At 39.4% G+C, this 19,984-nt stretch overlaps 2 protein-coding genes across 2 annotated transcripts in view; both read right to left on the minus strand.

The window, feature by feature from the left end:
* The window catches only part of LOC101157335 (connector enhancer of kinase suppressor of ras 3), a 45,600-nt gene extending 41,931 nt beyond the window's left edge, over positions 1-3,669 (minus strand). The window contains exon 1 of the mRNA XM_004082376.4: positions 3,423-3,669. Coding sequence (XP_004082424.2) covers positions 3,423-3,474 — 52 coding nt within the window. The 5' untranslated portion in view covers positions 3,475-3,669. The remainder of the gene's footprint in view (positions 1-3,422) is intronic.
* Positions 3,670-8,516: 4,847 nt separating this feature from the next.
* Positions 8,517-19,341, minus strand: LOC101160122 (glutaminyl-peptide cyclotransferase). The gene is made up of 7 exons (XM_023951807.1): positions 19,071-19,341; positions 15,639-15,785; positions 15,017-15,298; positions 12,273-12,440; positions 11,707-11,806; positions 9,678-9,794; positions 8,517-9,252 (listed from the first exon to the last, which is right to left on the minus strand). The coding sequence occupies exons 1-7, from the start codon at positions 19,305-19,307 to the stop codon at positions 9,071-9,073; spliced, it is 1,233 nt and encodes a 410-aa protein (XP_023807575.1). The 5' UTR covers positions 19,308-19,341; the 3' UTR covers positions 8,517-9,070.
* Positions 19,342-19,984: the final 643 nt, after the last annotated feature.

Here is a 19,984-nt window from a genome sequence, read left to right on the forward strand (position 1 = left end):
ATTGATCCCACACGTAGGAAATTTGTCTGTTACCACAGCAGCTTTGTAATCATAAAAGAAAAGAAAATAATATAACAAACAAAGTAAATGCAAACAAATTTCGTGGTATTATAATAATAATAATAATAATAAACAGCATATAAATAACATATTAACGCTAATATGGTATTAGTAATACATCTACAAATTCTAATGAACGTTTTTAAAATGTCCTGATAAAAGGCATATTAAAACATTACTAATGCTCGTTACTGTCTTATAACTGGATTATGGGGGCCCAAGTCTGGTCCCCCTGTGCCGGACCCCAGCCTGGATGAAATACAGAGTTGTGTCAGGAAGGGCATCTTTGCAAAAACCACCTGTGCAGTGATGCTGAATCTCTGTGGTGACCCCTGAAGGGATATGCCGAAAGGTGAATGAATGATTACCAAATATGGGACATTGATGTGCTTGCTTTGACAGAAAAAGCTCTTAAAGTCATTGACTGTATATGAGAACTGGACTGACGCAAGACTAAAAATACTAGGGGGCATTACGAGGCTTATTTAGTGGAAGGCTTGAACACAAGCCGTTTATCCACACAGTAGTTGGTGCCTACATTCCTTGTTTGATCTGGCAGTTTTAAACCTGGCAACGACATAAATGGGGAAAATTCTAAGAAGCGCCTCTCAGTGAAAGAGAAATTATCCAGCTGACTATGGCTAAAAAATGTTCCTGAATGTTGCTCGTCTGCCCTAACTAAATTACAGCGCGTGAGGAATATGGGCTATATTTGGAAAATAGTGGTAAGCATAAGACGGAATTATTTAAGTGGCTCTTCGTAGAGAATTCAGTGAGTCCATAGGTAATGTCCTTAAAATCTAATCTAGAATTCATCTCAAAGACACCCCTGCTCACTTAAAATGCATTTGGACACATCAGAGCCTGTTTCCCCTAAGGTGGGTTGTCCGACACATGACATATGGCACACCAATTACACGACACCATGGGACCAGCTGCAAGATCAGAAAGCATGTGGTGAAGGACAAGAGCTTTAGGGCATATTCAGTCCCCAAACAAGAACCAAGTGTTTGAATTCAAAGAATCAAACTCCCTTTCGGTGGCAAAAAGCACCCGCCAAGCCATCATTTGATCTCTTGACAATGCAAGTGATTAACAACTGCATCAATATTTACAGTAAAAAGCAGGTAATGCAACCAGATACGATTCTGCAAATGGTAGTGTTTGGGATTGGTGTGTATGGTCAACAAGAGGTCGTGACCCCGGGCCACACATGTGCCTTACTTTACGCTCTGGTAGGATTATACTGTTTATTCTATGATTAAGGAACATAAGTGTTTACATGTCGTATTGACGACTTTTGGATTTTCTATACACCAAGGCGCTCAAGGCGATGTAAGACTGAGGCACAAAAAATGAACTCCTGGTAAGTTTTGTGAAAATTTGCATTCCTACGCTAAAAGCTGCCCCAAGTTTTTGCAAACAAGCAGCAATAGGGATTCTACATGTTTAAATGTTTTTTTTTTTTGGAGTTTTGACTGCTTAAAAGCAGATCCATTTGGTTGCAGATTGATTGGCACCTATTTGCAAGCAAATGGTTGTTAAGCCTGATAATATGCCAAAGTAACGTTATTTTAGGGATAAAGGTATTTATAAGCAAGGCAGTACTAAATGTCAATAGACAAAGATACTAAAATGGAAAAAGAGGAAGAAATGCTCCCATGCAGATCATTCTCCACATTTATTGTGTTAGCATGGGTCTGCAAATCCAGCGGTGAGGACCTGCACAGACATCTGCTGAGTCAGATTTTCAGGAGACAGAGAGCCATGGTGCTTTTATAGTCAACTAATCCTTCATGCATGCCCCAACTGGGATCCATTCACGGGATAACCCATCCATGCCCCCCCTCCCATCCCAAACCGTGGATGAACACAGACAAACACGCTTCATTCAGAAGCACAGCTTGAGCGAGTTACATACAATGAGGTCAAAATGAAAATCACAAGAGTCCATTTAGGAAGCTTTTGAATGCAGTTTATAAAAAAACTACAGAGGAGGACTTCTTGAACTGCTCATGGTTTAGTTAGATGTAGTATTAGAAGTAATGTTGATGTTTTAAACTATTTTAAAGTGTTCCCAGTGGTCTTTTAATTATGATAATGCCATTTTTAGGCAAAATACAAAAACCTTTTTCTAGGAGATCTAGGAGATCCCTCTGAGTTATGGGCGGGACTGTTGGCACAGAGTAAACCTGCCCTCATTTCCCATAATCCCTTTATTTACATTCTCTCCCGCTATCTTACAGCCCCTCACACCCCCAACCTAACATTACCGGTGCAACAAATATGGAATGCATTATTAGAGCTATCCAACTGTACAGTTTTCAGCCAGATGGCGGCTCAGACGAAAAAAACAAAGATGTGCATGGATCTAGTCGCCTTTACGTGGACGCATCGGAAAGGAGCAGAGCAGGGAGCGTGTACCCCACCGACAGTAGCACATCCGACATTGCTACAGCATTTTTCCTCTGATTCACAACGATTTGAATAAAGACTCTATTCAGAAATGCAATTTTAGGCTTAATGTTCAGGTCTTAGGGGGGGGGGGGGGGGGGTAAAGTTACTGTCGCTTTTAAAGGAAGGCTTTACATTCCATTTAGCCTCTCCTATGTGATCATACATACCAAGGCTGTGAGTAAAGTTAGGTCCAAAGACAAATGAAGTCCCTGTCATAGCAAGGATTCTTCAGGGCGCCTGAATCAAGCACAGGAACAAGATAGGTAAAACTTGACTTGAATGTCCCATTTCAGGTGATTCTCCTTCATACCATGAGACAGTGTGTGTGACAGTGTACACTTTCATGTCAATATAAAAGCTTTGGGATGAAAAGGCTAAAGGGAAATGGGATTCACTTCCTCTGAGGGTGTTTCAGCACAACACAAGTGGCAGTTTCAACCTAATTATCACAGCACTCATCAGCCTGATGACTAATGCGATGATTCACTAATAATCAAATAATTGAGTTAGATAAGGGAGTGTAGGTCGTGTAAGAGAAAAAAAACTAAAATAAAATCAGGAAGAATAAAGTGTTTAAAGGGATTTATCCTAGAAATCAAACTTTGGCCACTTAATTAAACATTTGTTTACTTTGCTGTAGCGTTCACGGACCCGATTTGACGTTATGTTAAAACTAAAACAGCGCAGTAAGAAGCGATAAGTTGTGTTGTCATTTTAAGTTTCCTAAGGTTTTCAGAGGAAATGAAATGCATTGCTATTGTTGGCGCCTCGGTAAAGGTAAAGGTATGCTGTCACGCGGGAGCAGTTTCTATGAAACCAGTTCAGAAGTGACTCAGGGAAACGTTAAGTACGAGACATGTTACCACATAAACTTAAACACAGACCCCCAACCCGCTGAGACCCACCTCTCATCCAGTCAACAACTTGCTTCGGCGTCCACTTCGTTATCGGCTCCATTTCTTCTTGTTCAAGTACAACATTAAAGATTAAAAACGGGTGACTTTAAAAACAGAACTCGTAAAAAAAAAGATAACCTGAATATTGTTAACGTTCTGTCATATACTCTACGACAGCTTCGCGCTGTTGGTCTGCTCCATTTCAGTCTCTAAACAACTCTGAACAATCATGCTGGAGGTTGGACTGACATCCCCCCATGGCTCCTCAACGCACCGTATGGGATTCATGCTGCATTCACGTACTTCCGGAAACAATGGGAAAAAACACGCTCGTGACCAAAACTCTGGGGCAAATAGTCAAAAAAGTATTTAACATAAATACAAATACAACTTTAAAAATACATTTTATGATATCATTAGTTAATACACATACAATTTTAACCATCATAATAGTTTTTCACATTTTAAATTCACAGAAAACTTTGATTCATTTTGCCTGCGAGCTCCGGTTTGTTTAATTATGTTTTATATATTTTCATTTATTTTAAAATGCAAAGGTTTTATTTTCCATTTCTATTAGAAAACGCCCCTCGTAAAGCACATAAACAGAAATTTGCAAAGCGCATTGAAATGTATATTAGGAATTCAGGTGATTCCTCTGCTCACAGCCCTCATTTGAAAATTCAGGCGTGTTCTGCAAACGGAGCTGCTCGTCGTTGTCATTGTTGCGAGAGCAGCAACGGCTTTTGAAAAAACAAGTATTACGAGAAAAAGTATAAGTATAAAACATTTTCCAAGTCAATATAAAAGGGAGTGCAAATACTAAGCTTTTTCTACCATTTTACGGCAAAATGCCACTTAAAACGTAGCTTTATTTTTCTGTCCCATCAAATTCAAATCACTATGGAGAAATATTTAACTCAGCGCCGCCCCCTGTTGGTGAGTTGAAAGTATTGTCATATCATGCATTATAAAATTATATATTTTCTTAGCTTGATTTATTGAATTTGGTTTATACTTCCTATTTTGTTTTTATTAATTTTCTAAAATTTTTATATTTTTGCTAGTATTGTAAATCTTTTAAAATGGGCTTTTGATATGTTAACGTTAGTTGAAACAATGTAAATGTATTTTACTTTATCTTACTTTTGAAAAAATAATCTAGCCACAGGGGTTGCAAGCCAGTAACTTCTGTGCCGGTCCCAAGCCCGGATAAATAGAGAGGGTTGCGTCAGGAAGGGCATCCGGCGTAAAAAATTGCCAAAATAACCATGCGAATCATCCACAACACTTTAGACATACCGGATCGGTCGAGGCCCGGGTTAACAACGACCGCCACCGATGCTGTTAACCTACAGGGTGTCGGTGGAAATTTGACTACTGTTGGTGGAAGAAAGAGGGGAGGCAGAAGGGTCCGTGGCCAGAGAGAGAAGGGAAAAGGCAGGAACATAGGTTTGAGAATAGGGACTCTTAACGTTGGCACAATGACAGGGAAAGGCAGAGAGCTGGCAGACATGATGGAGAGAAGGAAGGTAGATGTACTGTGTGTGCAGGAGACAAGGTGGAAGGGCAGCAAGGCACGTAGTATTGGAGGAGGATACAAACTGTTCTATCATGGTGTTGATAGGAAGAGAAACGGGGTAGGAGTGATTCTGAAGGGGGAGTTTGTAAACAGTGTTCTAGAGGTGAAAAGAGTCTCAGACAGGATGATGAGCCTAAAGTTAGAAATTGAAGGGGTGATGGTGAATGTAGTCAGTGGGTATGCGCCACAGGTTGGCTGTGAGTTAGAAGTGAAGGAGAGATTCTGGAGTGAGTTGGATGAGGTCATAGAGAGTTTTCCCAGAGGAGAGAGAGTTGTTATTGGAGCAGACTTTAATGGGCATGTTGGTGAGGGCAACAGAGGTGATGAGGAGGTGATGGGCAGGTTTGGTGTGAAGGAAAGGAATCTGGAGGGACAGATGGTGGTGGACTTTGCGAAGAGGATGGAAATGGCTATAGTCAACACTTACTTCCAGAAGAGAGAGGAACATAGAGTGACATACAGAAGTGGAGGTAGGAGTACTCAGGTGGACTACATCCTATGTAGACGAGGTCATTTGAGAGAGGTTAATGACTGCAAAGTGGTGGTAGGAGAGAGTGTAGCCAAACAGCACCGCATGGTGGTGTGTAAGATGACTCTGGAGGTCAGGAAGAAGAAGAGAGGGAAAACAGAAAAGAAGACCAAGTGGTGGAAGCTACAGAATGAAGAAACTTGTGAGGAATTTAGGCAGAAGTTGAGGCAGGTCCTGGGTGGTCAGGATGAGCTTCCAGATGACTGGGAAACTACAGCAGAGATTATCAGGGAAACAGGTAGGACGGTGCTAGGTGTGTCATCTGGAAAGAGGAAAGACGGTAAAGAGACTTGGTGGTGGAATGAGGAAGTACAGGAATGCATCCAGAGGAAGAGGTTGGCTAAAAGGAAGTGGGATGTAGAAAGGACTGAGGAAGGTAGACAGGAGTACAAGGAAGCGCAGCGTAAAGTGAAGAGAGAGGTGGCAAAGGCCAAACAGAAAGCTTACGATGAGCTATATGACAGGTTAGACACAAAGGAAGGAGAGAAGGACTTGTACAGGCTAGCCAGACAGAGAGACAGAGATGGGAAGGACGTGCAACAGATAAGGGTGATTAAGGACAGAGATGGAAAGGTGCTAACAACCCAAGAGAGTGTACAGAAAAGATGGAAGGAGTATTTTGAGGAGCTGATGAACGAGGAAAATGACAGGGAAAGAAGGGAGGAAGATGTGGTTGTTGTGGAGCAGGAAGTAGAAGAGATTGGAAAGGATGAGGTTAGGAAGGCTCTGAAAAGGATGAAGAGCGGAAAGGCCGTTGGTCCTGATGACGTACCTGTGGAGGTATGGAAGTGCTTAGGAGAGACAGCAGTGGAATTTCTAACAAGGTTGTTCAATAGGATTTTAGAGAGTGAGAAGATGCCTGAGGAATGGAGGAGAAGCGTTCTGGTCCCGATCTTTAAGAACAAGGGTGACACGCAGAACTGCAGCAACTATAGAGGAATAAAGTTGATGAGCCACACAATGAAGCTGTGGGAAAGAGTAGTGGAAGCCAGGCTTAGGAAGAAGGTGGAGATTTGTGAGCAGCAGTATGGTTTCATGCCCCGTAAGAGCACCACTGATGCCATTTTTGCTTTGAGAATGTTGATGGAAAAGTACAGAGAAGGTCAGAAGGAGCTGCATTGTGTGTTCGTAGATTTAGAGAAGGCGTATGACAGGGTGCCGAGGGAGGAGCTGTGGTACTGTATGAGGTCGTCTGGAGTGGCAGAAAAGTATGTCAGAGTAGTTCAGGACATGTATGAGAGAAGTATGACGGTGGTGAGATGTGCTGTAGGTCAGACAGAGGAGTTCAAGGTGGAGGTGGGACTACACCAAGGATCAGCTTTGAGTCCCTTTTTGTTTGCTATGCTGATGGACAGGCTGACAGACGAGGTAAGACAGGAATCTCCCTGGACAATGATGTTTGCGGATGACATTGTAATTTGCAGTGAGAGTAGAGAGCAGGTGGAGGAACAGCTAGAGAGGTGGAGGTTTGCTCTGGAAAGAAGAGGTATGAAGGTCAGTCGTAGTAAGACAGAATACATGTGTCTGAACGAGAGGGATCAAGGTAGAAGCGTTAGGTTACAGGGGACTGAGGTGAAGAAGGTGCAGGAGTTTAAGTACTTGGGGTCAACAGTTCAGTGTGATGGGGATTGTGGAAAAGAGGTGAAGAGGCGAGTGCAGGCAGGTTGGAGCGGTTGGAGGAAAGTGTCAGGAGTGTTGTGTGACAGAAGAGTGCCAGCAAGACTCAAAGGAAAGGTGTACAAGACAGTGGTGAGACCAGCTCTGCTCTATGGGTTAGAGACGGTAGCAGTGAGACAGAGACAAGAGGCTGAGATGGAGGTAGCGGAGATGAAGATGTTGAGGTTCTCCTTAGGAGTGACCAGGTTAGACAGGATAAGGAACGAGTACATCAGAGGGACGGCTCATGTTGCCTGTGTCAGCGACAAAGTCAGAGAAGCCAGACTGAGATGGTTTGGACATGTTCAGAGGAGGGATAGTGGATATATTGGTAGAAGGATGTTGGAGATGGAGCTGCCTGGCAGGAGGGCAAGAGGACGGCCAAAGAGGAGATACATGGATGTCTTAACAGAGGACATGAAGTTGGCTAATGTTAGGGTAGAAGATGTCCATGATAGAGTGAGGTGGAAAAGGATGATTCGCTGTGGCGACCCCTGATGGGAAAAGCCGAAAGAGAAAGAAGACTTTTGAAAAAAAATGCTCCTTCTTTATTAAGGTTTTATAAATTTGAAAGGTTTTTAATGAATCTCTTCGAATGTGCTAACTCTTTGAAAGTTCATTTTTTCACCCTAATGCACTTTACATTGGAGAGAGTTCAAGCCCGACCCATTATCTTCTATCACACAGCTGGAATCTGCTGTTTGCTTTGCACTATAATAAGCTTCTGATGAAAGCAGCACTGTTATTATACCCCACCATGCATCATTTTGCACTGCCAAACACCCCAGAGGCAGTTTTTGTTTAGCCTTTTCTTGTTTCTTCACATACAAACTCAGCTTTATATGCTTGGCTAACTATACTAAAAGAGCAAGCAAACGATCTTTTCAGGGATTCCATGTCAACAACAAGATACAAACTGCATTTGTATAAAACCTTACATGATCAGAGACGTGATCACACACACACTCATGCAGCATTTTTCAAAGTTGTGCCTAAATTATAAAGCAGAGCGCTTTAAATGATAATGCTTTTATAAGGATTGACGACATTTCTTTCAGAAGCAAACATTGTCGTGGGAGCGGTGTTGCTTGAGGAGGGTTAAGGTGGTGTGGAGTTCAAAGGAGGGCCTCCTGGTGGGATTAAGGGAATCATGGGATTGCTGCCGAAGGGGAGGCAGATGGATGAAGACAGGGGAAAAGGCTGAATGAAGAAGAACATCTGGAGAAACAACTATTCTTAGTTTACTGTTAAAACATTTGACAACATTTTGTTGGGTATCCCCCAGTTCCCAAAGTGCTATCCACAAAGAAGACATAAAAAAAACTGCAGTACACTCTTAGTTTTCTCAATCAACATTTATTCATTCTCAGGGATACAGGAAATCCTGTTATTTTTAAGTATATTATTCTGGAATTTATACCAAAATATTTCTAACACGGTCAAATAAACCAAATGCAGGTATTGTAAAGCGTTAGCACAGGAAGTTATTCGCTTCTCTAGGATGACAGGATGTAAAGCAGACAGGTTTTCTCTCTAAACACAGAACAGATTTGCAATAGGAAATGTCACATAAACTGCAGTCTACCATCATGTCACGTGTGTATCATTACCTTCAGTATCATCTATGTGTGTGGCCTTGTTTCCCTTCCCTGGCAGCACTGAAAATCAGGGATTCTGAACTCAGAATTGGATGGCGTTCTAATACTTTCTATCAAATTCCCTTTGTTTTACCAAAGGGGATATTATTAGAAAACACATTATCTTCATGTAAGTTATCCCAAAAAATCGTATGTAAAACAACGTTTATGTAAAACATTTCCTGCATCTCATCTGATGGGCATATATGAGTATATTAAATAAAAGAGAATACACATTCAGAGTATATGACCATCATGGTTCATGATGTGGGGTTGATTGTATGACAGGCCTAGCATTCAGGTACTCCAGAACAAAAACCTGCAGGATCTTGTTCAGGTTTTGAATTGTGGAGCGGTCCAAGTGCTGCTCATTGTCATCAAATGTGTGCCAAACAGGTGGGAAGGGGGTGGGGATGAGGTGGAGGATCCGAACTCCTGAAAAAGAGAAGATTATTATTTAAAGTCTTACTTCAATCATCTTTTGATCTATTTTAATAGTGATCCCTGTGATCTTTTAATTATGATTATGCCGTTGTTCATTAGAAATTTGCCTCTGAGTCGTGGGTGGAACCCCACCCCCCCTTCCCCTCCCCTCCCAATTGCAGAGAGCACAGAGTAGAGAAAATGTCAGAAATAAGCTCTTTTTCTAACGGCATTTTTCAGTTTTCTTCTGGTTCACAACGGCTTGAAAAAAGAAATACTAAGAAATGCAATTTTAAGCCTAATTTTCTTAATATTTGGCCACCACCCAAAAAAAAAAACATGTTAAGAACACAAAAAAATTATTCCTGGGGGTCTTCAAAGGGAGCCATACTGTGTGCAATTGAGGTTTCGGTTGTTGTGTCACTTGTGGCGTTTACCTCTGTTTAGAAACGGTATATGATCATCGAGGACGCCACCCACGAGATAATCAGGCCAGAAATACTGCACACTGTCTGGATGCTCCTCAAGCTGGTTCAAAGAATGCAGACGTTTCTCTGAGTTTGGAAAAAAACACACAAAACAAAACACTTTTAGAAAGTTCTCAGTAAATAAATAAGCAGCCTAAGGACACTTTCCCTGAGTGCTTTTATTACAGTCAAATACAAGTACTTCTAGGAAACTTTGAAGAATTTACTCAAAGAGCTACTGTCTTTGCCTAATAAGTCACTGAAGGGAGTCCTCCTCCAAAAGTGATTTAGGAAATGTCTCAAAGCATCTCTGAGGTAAAACACTTTATCTTAGCAAGGAGGTGGGGCCATGAAAAAAATATTAAAAACACTCAAACAAACTAAGGCATACGTGTATCCATAGTCCCTCACTACCCCTAAAAGACTATATAGTGAGGACCTTCCACGGCTCTGAACTTGAATGCATTTTGGACACGTGCTCAGAACTTTTCTTTTTTAAATGACAAATATGATGTTACCCGTTTGCCAGACTTTTTGCCAAATAAACTGGACTTTAACTTTTTTTTTTTTATAACAAATCCTCCAAATGCAATGCGTTTGATTGGTCTATATTTGCCAATCTAGCGAGCATCGAGGCACACTGGTTTTATGCAGAGACTTCAGGGAAATTTTCAAAGCACTGGATTTTGGAATTGTAGATTCGGACACACCCACAAAATGGCTAACGCCCTACACTAACCAGGGCTTAGTGAGAAAATTGGAACACAACCAAAAAGTCTGCCTGTGTTGTTCATTTATAATAATAATAATATAATGGACAGTGAATTATTTTAAATGATAGGAAATTGCACAATTCTGAACTTAATGCAATAATAGTTATTTGCTAAGTACACTATGGGTAATAACTTCAGCTAAATGTCCACTTTTGAAGCAGTTTACACACAGAAGTCAATGAATTGATTTTCTTTCCTTATTTGTTGTCATTTGTTTAGGATTGATGGGACCAAAAATGTCCTCCTTTGTAGTGGACATGAAAACAGGACAGTCTTTACTTTTTTTAGGCGACATGTAGTCGTCATGTTTTGTTCTGTTACTTTTCTTTCTTTTTTCAAAGAAACAAGAAAGCTAAATGTTAGCTTTGAAAATAAATCCATTTGAAAGCATTCCATGGAAGGGAAATGAATCATGATCCAACACGAGCCCATGATTGTGCAGGCTGTGCTGGTGGAAGACTCCAAGAGATTAAATGCATCACTGCTGCACTTAAGAAGCTGCCAAATGTCTTAGTACTGTGATCATTTTGATTCTGGAAGGTTGCGGCTTATTATGTTGGGTCGGAGTGTATCCCTAAACAGCCACAAACAGGGACCCTTTATGATCAAATCTGTGGTGTTTAATCATCTCACTATTGTTCAGGATTTAAAGAATAAAGCTGCTTTCTCTCATTTTGACTTCTGCTTGAGAAACTTTTATGCTTCTTAAAAAAAATCATCCAAATTCTACTTTAGGAAGTCTGTCAGATTTCATGTGGTTTTAACCACAACGAATGATAGGATAATATTTTTTAAAAATCATTCCTTTTTTTCATTAGAAGGGTATTTTTAAGCTCAGAAAGCAATGATCTTCATATCTCAGAGGTACAAGTCACCCTGTCTTCTTCTTATTTGCTTATAAGGCAAAAAGAAACCACCAAAAAGTCGCTAACAGGAGCTTTTATAACACCTCTTTGTATTATCTTTTCTAAACTCACTGTATCAGCAACTTTCACATGAATGAAGGACATCAGAACAGGAAACAAGTTGATAAATTGGAGAAGTTATTTCAACAGTATCTTTTTTTTCCAAAAAGAAGAAAAAAAAGACCCAAATGCATCAATTTCTAATATCTGACCAACAGCTTAATCACAAGACTAACGTGACTCATGTTTCTTGTACCTGAATGACGCTCATATAATATTACATTATTATATTTATATGTAATATGAACTTGAAATGTTCACCAATGTCTTGCAGTCTGGTGAACCATGGTGCTGTATTGGGGAACTGGTTTCCAAACCGAGGAGCAGGAGCCCCAATCAGGTCCAACAGCACAAAGAGGTCCTGGAGGAGAGCAACATGGGAAAAAGTGAAAGACGCAAATGAAGCTTCTCTTGACATACTCTGATTGGAACCTGAATTTGCAGAAAGAAACAGTTTGAGGGTGGATGGGGATCTCTGGCACAAATGGCACTCATGCCATTTCTAGTTAAACACTCTCCTCTTATGTACACAGAAAATTAGCGGTCAACATATGTAGATTAGAAAGAAAAAATATTTATTTTTGGTAAAATTATGGAGTATACAATAAAAAAAAACACTGAGCACAAATCATGTTGAGGTACGTTTCCAACATTTTCCTGAAAAACCACATGTTTAAGACTCATCAAGTTTGTGGGTGAAAAAAGGATCAAATCTAAGCAGATTGATGAGTCAATGCGTCCCAACAAAAGGATGATCTCAGATGTACTAACGCTAATCCGACATAGATTACACAGAGAAGGGGTGTCATGTAAAAGCTGTTGCATACTATGCCGTGCAGCTGGTTGGTGTCCGGGTCCTCTTCAGAATGGGGGGTGGCTTCCATCTTTGAGGCCAGGTGGCGAGAGCCGTACAGAGAGTCTGTGGAGGTCCACTGGAAAAGGGCCTCCTCTCCGTCAAAGAAGATTAACTGCAGGGTCAAGTTGGGGTTCTGGGTCTGCATGAGGGGATTGAACAGAGAAAACAAGTTTTAGGTTCTCTCCAGTGCTGCCACCTAGTGGATGTAAAAGGAAACTATGTAAATAAAGATTTTACAAAAAAGAAGCTCCAGACCGACCTTTGTATTTGTATTCCCCGTGTTTACCATTTAAAGACAGTGATGTCTGTGGTAGACAGCTGAGTGTGATAAACATGTACCGGTGTGGGTACCGGATGTTCTCGGGTTGCCGGATGTTCTCGGGGTCCTTCAGGGTCCTTCCAATGAGTTATATCACTAGAGGAGACATCACGTGGTTCCTCATTGGAGGAGAGCACCGCCATCTTGGTGAGGACAAGTTTTGAAGACCAAACCACTTTTTATAACATTTAATAAAGAACTCTGTTTTTACTTTCAATCACTTCATTATATGAAAAAGAAGAATGGCTTGAAATTGCTTAGTTTTGTTCAGAAATACAAACTTCACGAGTACCCCTAACTTAGACTATTTAGATTTTTTCTATGTTCCTTTATTTTATTTTACTTATGTTTTTATTTATTTGTGTGTTATGTTCATTGTTTCTTTTTTCCCCTCTATTCTTTATTTTCTATGTTAATATATTATGTTTGGCAATGGTGACTGATCTTCGAAGCAATATTCATTACATTGTTATTGTTCGTTGTTAACGTTAATGTCATTGTTAATGTATGATACCGCAATTGTCAATAAAGTTTTAAAAAAAACTTAGCGACGTTAACTCATTGGTCGTGGCAACTTACAGCCAATCAAATAGTGTGACGTCATCATTGGTCGAAGGACCCCGAAGGACCCCGAGAACATCCGGCAACCCGAGAACATCCGGTACCCACACCGGTACCTCAGCTGGCCTCCCTGTCACAGACGATGCAACCCTTTACCAAGCATTAAGTGCAGGGGAATGAGTCTCGGGAATATTTAGATTTCCTTTCTTGAGTTGTATGCAGGGTTTTTCCGGGGTTTTCATTTTTTTTAGCAAAGCATTGCTTTTACTGTCAATAATGACATAATTTGGGACAAGTCCATATTTACGCAATATTATGAAAAGAATATAGGGTACGAAATTGCTTATAAAATCACTTTAACATTATTTGGGGAGTTTATGACATCCAAAATCAAATTTCAGGGGAAAAGAAGTTACATATCTTACCAAAGCAAACTAATTCAACTACCCCACCATAAAGAAACACAAGATGGAGTCGGTGAAGGCTTGTATATTTCCAGATGGAATTATAACTTCTTTCAATGCATTAAAAAAAAACAATTTAAAAATACGAAAAACTGTAGTCGGATTTGTAAACCTGGATTTTGTACAAATGTGTCAAATGTTTTTTGATTTTGACAGTATGTGTTTTTTTGTTTTTTGTTTTTAATAAATGCAGCTGTTCTTTCTTCCTCTAAAGTTGAGAGTTCATAAAAACACATTCTGGTTTTTTTTAATATATAAATTCAAACTTAAAACCATATTGTATGACAAAGATTTTTACCAATTAAGTAAATATACGTTTTTTTTTTTACTTCCATCTAATTTCATCACACAAAAATATTAACAGCAAACGCAGCCGTTTTTGTCCTCTGGTATAAAAAATCTACTAGAAAATCTTAGAAGTCTATATGAATAAACTATAATTTATTTTAAGAAGAAATAAAAATCAGTTTAAACAGTATTGCCACCTCTCAAAGAATGCTCCTATAGCTTAGACTAATTTTTGAAAGTTACTCATTTACTCTGTGGTTTTTTTCTTCTATTTTGCAGACAACCCCAGTCTCCTCATGCGCTCCCTGTGATATGTCTTTGTGATTATGTGAACACAAGAGTCTGCCCTTCTTCAAGTGAACTTTGAAAGTTTCTCCAGAAGAGGTTTTCATGCTGATTCAAGTAGCTCCAGTTCTAACTGCTGATGAGGACATCAGGTTATCTCTCTATGTGACGGCTTCAGAGTTGTGGCCAAAAAATTAAGCACCTATATTAGCAGATGTAACAGATGAAATACAGGGTTGTGTCAGGAAGAGCAACCGGTGTAAAAATCTTTGCCAAACCAAATGTGCGTCAGTGAAAGCGGATTCGCTTGACGGGATGTGCCGAAAGATGAACAACAATTAGCAGATTGTCAATGATCTGGTGCTCAACTGAAAAGTCAGCTAATGTCCTAATGCTTAGTGGGGGGGTTGTGTGGCTCAGAGGTGGGGGCACTCAGTGGTTTATTGTCCCAAATCTCCCGGGCAAAGATGTTAAAACAGGATTATGTACAGGAGACAGGAAATGTCTCAGACCCCCATCTCTGTTGAGAGAAGGTTGTATCCGTTTTGACAAAGATGCTTCAATGACTCCTCTTGTAAACCATCTGTTCTGTCTGTCCAGCACATTAGCTTTGTTGTCTTTTAGGTGCAGGTGAACTGCTGACCTCCTCTGTGCCGTTTCCCTATGATTTATGACCATACTAAAGGCTGCTGCCGCCAAACACAAAAATGTTTTAGAACAACACAATAATCATTTGCTAATCATGAAACAATTTCCATAACATTTGAGTGTTGCTCTATTGTTTTGTTTGTGCATTACCTTGTGAGCTTTCAGTTCTTCATCCAGCGCTCGAGCCAGCTCCAGCATCATAGCGCAGGGAACAGCAGAGTCGGTGGCGCCCTGGAACTCCCTCCCGTGCCACTGAGGCGGGTAGTACTTGGAGTCATAGTGGCAGGCTATAACCAGCCGGCGTCTGGCTGAAGGGTTGAGTGTGGCGATCAGGTTGGTGAAGGGCAGGGGGCCGTAGGGTGTGTGCGACACAAACTTATCCTCTGTCACTTCCCAGCCAGCTCCTAGAGAGCTGAGGGTTGTTTTTATGTGCTGCCAACACACATAGAAGGAACCTTTTTAAAATAATAATAGTGGTAGTGTTACTCCTAATCTTTATCTTCTTCTCATTGATTAAATTATTACAATCAATGACAGAAAAAAAGGATAAAAGGGTCCATAAAAGCTTTTTAGAATTGTTGTTTAACAGCCATGGTCTTTAGTTACCCTAATATTGTCAAAGTAAAAGCTTATTTTAAATAAATAAAGAGAAAATCAATAAAAAAAGATCAAATGTCTTGCAAAATACATATTTTTTATGAAAGAAGTTTATTTTTTTGGTTGCTAATAGTAGAATGTTGTGTTATGAATAAGCTTTCTGTTATTAACTCACTTCCTGGACAGCTTGGCTGCCTGCAGACCCCGGGTACCTGGTAACCAGCAGCGGCATCAGGTCCCTCTGCCACATCTGCTCCAGATCAGTGTGAGATAAGGCAGCTCGGATCTCATCGTCTGTCAGAGTAGCAGCTGTGTGGTGGAGCTGGGGGGAAGATCGGTTATTATAAATTAGCACTGCAATTTAATAAGAAATAGGCTGGGGAAAAAAAAGTTCTCATAAGTGTTTGTACTGAATGCCTGGCAAGCCACAACATTAGGATTATTGACATACATATACACTCACTGCACTCAAATGGTCCCTGCAGTCACCAGATCGAAAACCAATAGATCACCTTTGGGATGTGGTGGAAACGGGAGATCGGCATCACGGATGTTAAGTCGACAAATCTGCAGCAACTGTGTGATGCTGTCATGTCAATATGGACCAAACTCTCTGAGGAATGTTTCAGGAACCTTGTTGAATCTATGCCATCTAGGATTAAGGCAGTTCTGAAGGCAAAGGGGGGTCCAACCCGGTTCTAGCAAGGTGTAGCTAATACAGTGGCTAAAGAGAGTAGACTTAAACAGTTATGTCTGCGGCGTCCCCCTGGGGTTCATTTTGGGTCATAAATTCTTTATACTATGCATTAATAGTGTATGTATGGTGACTGAAGTTTTGAAATGTATACTATTTGCTGACAACACATCTGGTGAGACCTTCCAGTAACTTTTTCACTTGTGGTTTGAAAATAAAAATAGTCAATAAAATTACATTTCTAGGTTTCATAGTTGATAAAAAATGCTAAAAACCTCATCTCAAACACAAAATAGCTAAAACATTTTCTTTCTAACTGGCAAGAATGAAACGTACACTGGATTGGAAGCTACTTCATATTATTCGCTGTCCCTTTTACTACACTACTGTGAAAGATGGAGAAATACATAAAAAAGTTAATTTCAACTAGAGTTCAGAAATGGTTCCTCAGCTTGGATACTGGGATCACACCAACTCATCACTCAGTATCCTTAAAGTACGAATACGTTTTAATTAGGTGGCATTTAAAACTGTCCATCTAGAAACATACCATTTCGAAACGCAACTCCAATGAAAGAGACAGATAATAGAACTTAAGAGACTGTTTAACGCTTCAAAAATGTCATCTATAAACACAACAATGTTACAATTTGGTAACATTACATTATAATATTACAATTTGGTTTTAAAATGTGGAAAAATTAGAGGAGGAATAAAACAATGTGGGGGCCTAAATCTCTTTATATACAAATACAAAAGCATCTGAATTTCAACATAAATAAATGATATGCAGATTATTTGGGCTGTGGTGTGTGATAAACAAGGAATAGATACAAACGTGTGTGTATAAGAGGTGCTGTTAGTGGGAGCAGAGTTTGATTTTGAGTTATTTGACAATGTGTTTTTTTTTTTTTTGCATTATCAGTACAGGAAGTCGACAAGATTGTATTAAATGTTGCAAATGAGATTGTAATCCAGACCAACAACACCAGACTGAACCTCTCCAAAAAAAGGGGGAAAGACCCTTTTTTTTACTCCCTTTCAAGTATAGTTTTTAGTGTTCGGGATGTTTTTTAATAAATGGTGATATGTCTGAGTTGGGGTTCTTTTATGACGTCATATTCTAAACATTTGTTTATTTTAAAAGTTGTTTTTTTAAATTAGGTTTTATTATAAAAAACATAACATACATTGTTTTGCATGCCTGTAGCAAAATAAATACTCAATGAAAACTTGTTTTTAGGTTGCTTAATGGTGGGTGACGCATAACCAACGATCAAGTCATGTCTTCATCTTCTTGCATTATCAGAAACCACACTGGATTTTTGTGATTATAGTGCTTCAGACACGCACCTTACTTTACTATCAAATTCTAAACAAGGCTTGTTTTTTTTTATGATCTAAAGAAACTCTTCATCAATTAAACGAAATGGCAACAATGTCAGGCTTAATCCTCTTGTCCAGATGAGCTGTTGAAAGCATCTCTGGAGACACAAGAGCCAATTAAGGCAGTGTGAAGAGATATTGACCGAATGCATTCAGCCACACATACGCGTCTCATTAGTAATGCACGGATCTGAGGAAAACACGCTTGTTATCAAGCCTTCATTTACTCCCTTTCTAAAATACACCCAGACAAGCCTGATTGTGGACATATGGGTGCTTACATTCAGTTTAAGAAATGCAATATTTAACTGAGTTTTCTAACTTAGAGATGGTTACATTGCCTCAAATGTTAAAATTATGATGAGTGGTGGGATAAAATCACATTGATTCCCATTCCTAACCCTATTGCTTTTTCTTTTTTTTTTTAAATTTGATCTCAAAGTCCAGCTGCTGAGATCCCCGTTGTCCTGGTAACAAACAGGGCATGGAGCAGGAGGGAAAACGCTGACAGACAAGTCAAAGTGTCTCTCCGATCTACACGGCAGCAGCCACTCCTTTGAGAGGCTCATGCTTAGGAATAGGATTTAAATTAAAAACTAAACCCATAATGGTTAAGTCATAATTCATTAAAAATGAAAATGTTAAGAAATTGATTGCAAATCACGCTGTAAGAAGTAAAAATACACTAATTAGGCAATTCAGCATTCCACTCAATAATGCTAATCGAGCGCTTTGGAGCAAAGTCTTCATTAGTGGAGAAAAAAAAGGAATTTGGTCTTTATTCGCTTTAGCATGCATTTCATGTGCGATTTCAGCTAAAATCATTACCAACTTTCAAAACCCGTTTTGGGTTCACGTTGAGTCATGCATCAACCCTGTAATTGCAGCACCGCAGAGTAAACAGGTATTATAACATGAAGCACTGCCTTCCAAACATCCTGGGCTTGTAAGGTTCAGAGAGGGTTAAAAGGGGGCTCACTTAAGGTTTATAAACACAAAGACCCACAATTGGAGGATCAGTGATGATGACCGGGCTGCCATAGCAACTAGGTGAGGAGGAAGGGATGTAGGAAACACTAACAGTCTGGTTGATCCAGGTGCTTCTAGAGATCAAGCCATCTCTAAAGCAAAACAGAATATCTGAACAGAATAACATAATATAAAATTCAACAAGAAAAGAAGACTTTAACATCAAGAGGGTACAACATTTTCTTAATTGGCTCAGTCAAGGCACAGCTAAATTAGACACACAGAAGCACAATATCCACAAGAAGAAAATGTTTGCAAAGATCTACACTTGAATTTTTCTTTTAATTTTAATAACCAAAAATATATTTAAAATTGTTCTGGCAAAAAAAATTCTCAGTAATAGGTTCAGAAATATACAGAAAAACTACTGTACATTCTGTTTCACCTCAATTTTTTTTTTTTTTTTACTGGATCTGCATGCTGCATGTTGATACCACCACATTTTTTTCTTTAAACACAGCAAACATGTAAACAAATCCTCTAAAGCGGTTTGTTTACCTTTTCTTCAGTCCAAGGGACCCCGTAGGTGTGGAGGATGGATGTCACGCAGATAAAAAGAGTGGAAAAGAAAGGCATTGTGGAGAGACTGTGGCTTCGGTCAGCTATCGATGCTGTCGCTCCTTTCCACATTCCTGCCCCTCCTGAGGGAGCTTTCAGATCATGTGGAAAGCAGGAGGGAGGACCCGAGGCTGCTGCCCAAACCACACTGTGCGCTCTGTCTGTGCCGAGAATCATGTGTTTGTGTGTCCTCCCCACGAGAGTCTAGCCTCATGCAGACACAGAGAGAAACTAACAGGTTTACGCATTTATCAGACATAGAATTCAACGAATTATGTGATTCAATTTAAGAAAATACACGTTATTCACAACACAAAAATTAGATAGATATAAATGAGATAAAATACACTATTTAATTTTTTTAACAAATTAAAAAGCATTGATGTTTCAATGTGATCTTCGGATTCCCCGTTTATTTTTTTTTTATTTTTTATTTTTTATTTTTTATTTTTTATTTTTTACAACTTTATTGAACAAAGCATAAGCATACAAAATCCAGCATCAAAGATTCAGAAAGAGCATCAGCAGTGATAGTCAATGTCATCAATCCAAACTTATTGAATCATTTCAAGAAGAAAAAAAAAAAATAAATAAATAAATAAAATAATCAGAAATATATCCAAAATAGAATATGCTGATAGAAAAATAAATTATCTTAAAATATATAAAAGGGGATTACAAAATAATGATAATAATAATATTTATAATACAAAGTTTTCTTAGAGGAGGGGATTACCTATCAAACAAAAAAGCACAAATTATTTCAGTGTTACTTGCTTTGGGTGTATTAATTTTTTTTATATATTCATAAAACTGGAGCATCTCGAACTTAAATATGGTGAAGTTGGGAGTTG

The sequence above is a fragment of the Oryzias latipes genome, chromosome 22 (assembly GCF_002234675.1).
Source record: "Oryzias latipes chromosome 22, ASM223467v1".
In the NCBI taxonomy this organism is placed as follows: Eukaryota; Metazoa; Chordata; class Actinopteri; order Beloniformes; family Adrianichthyidae; genus Oryzias; species Oryzias latipes.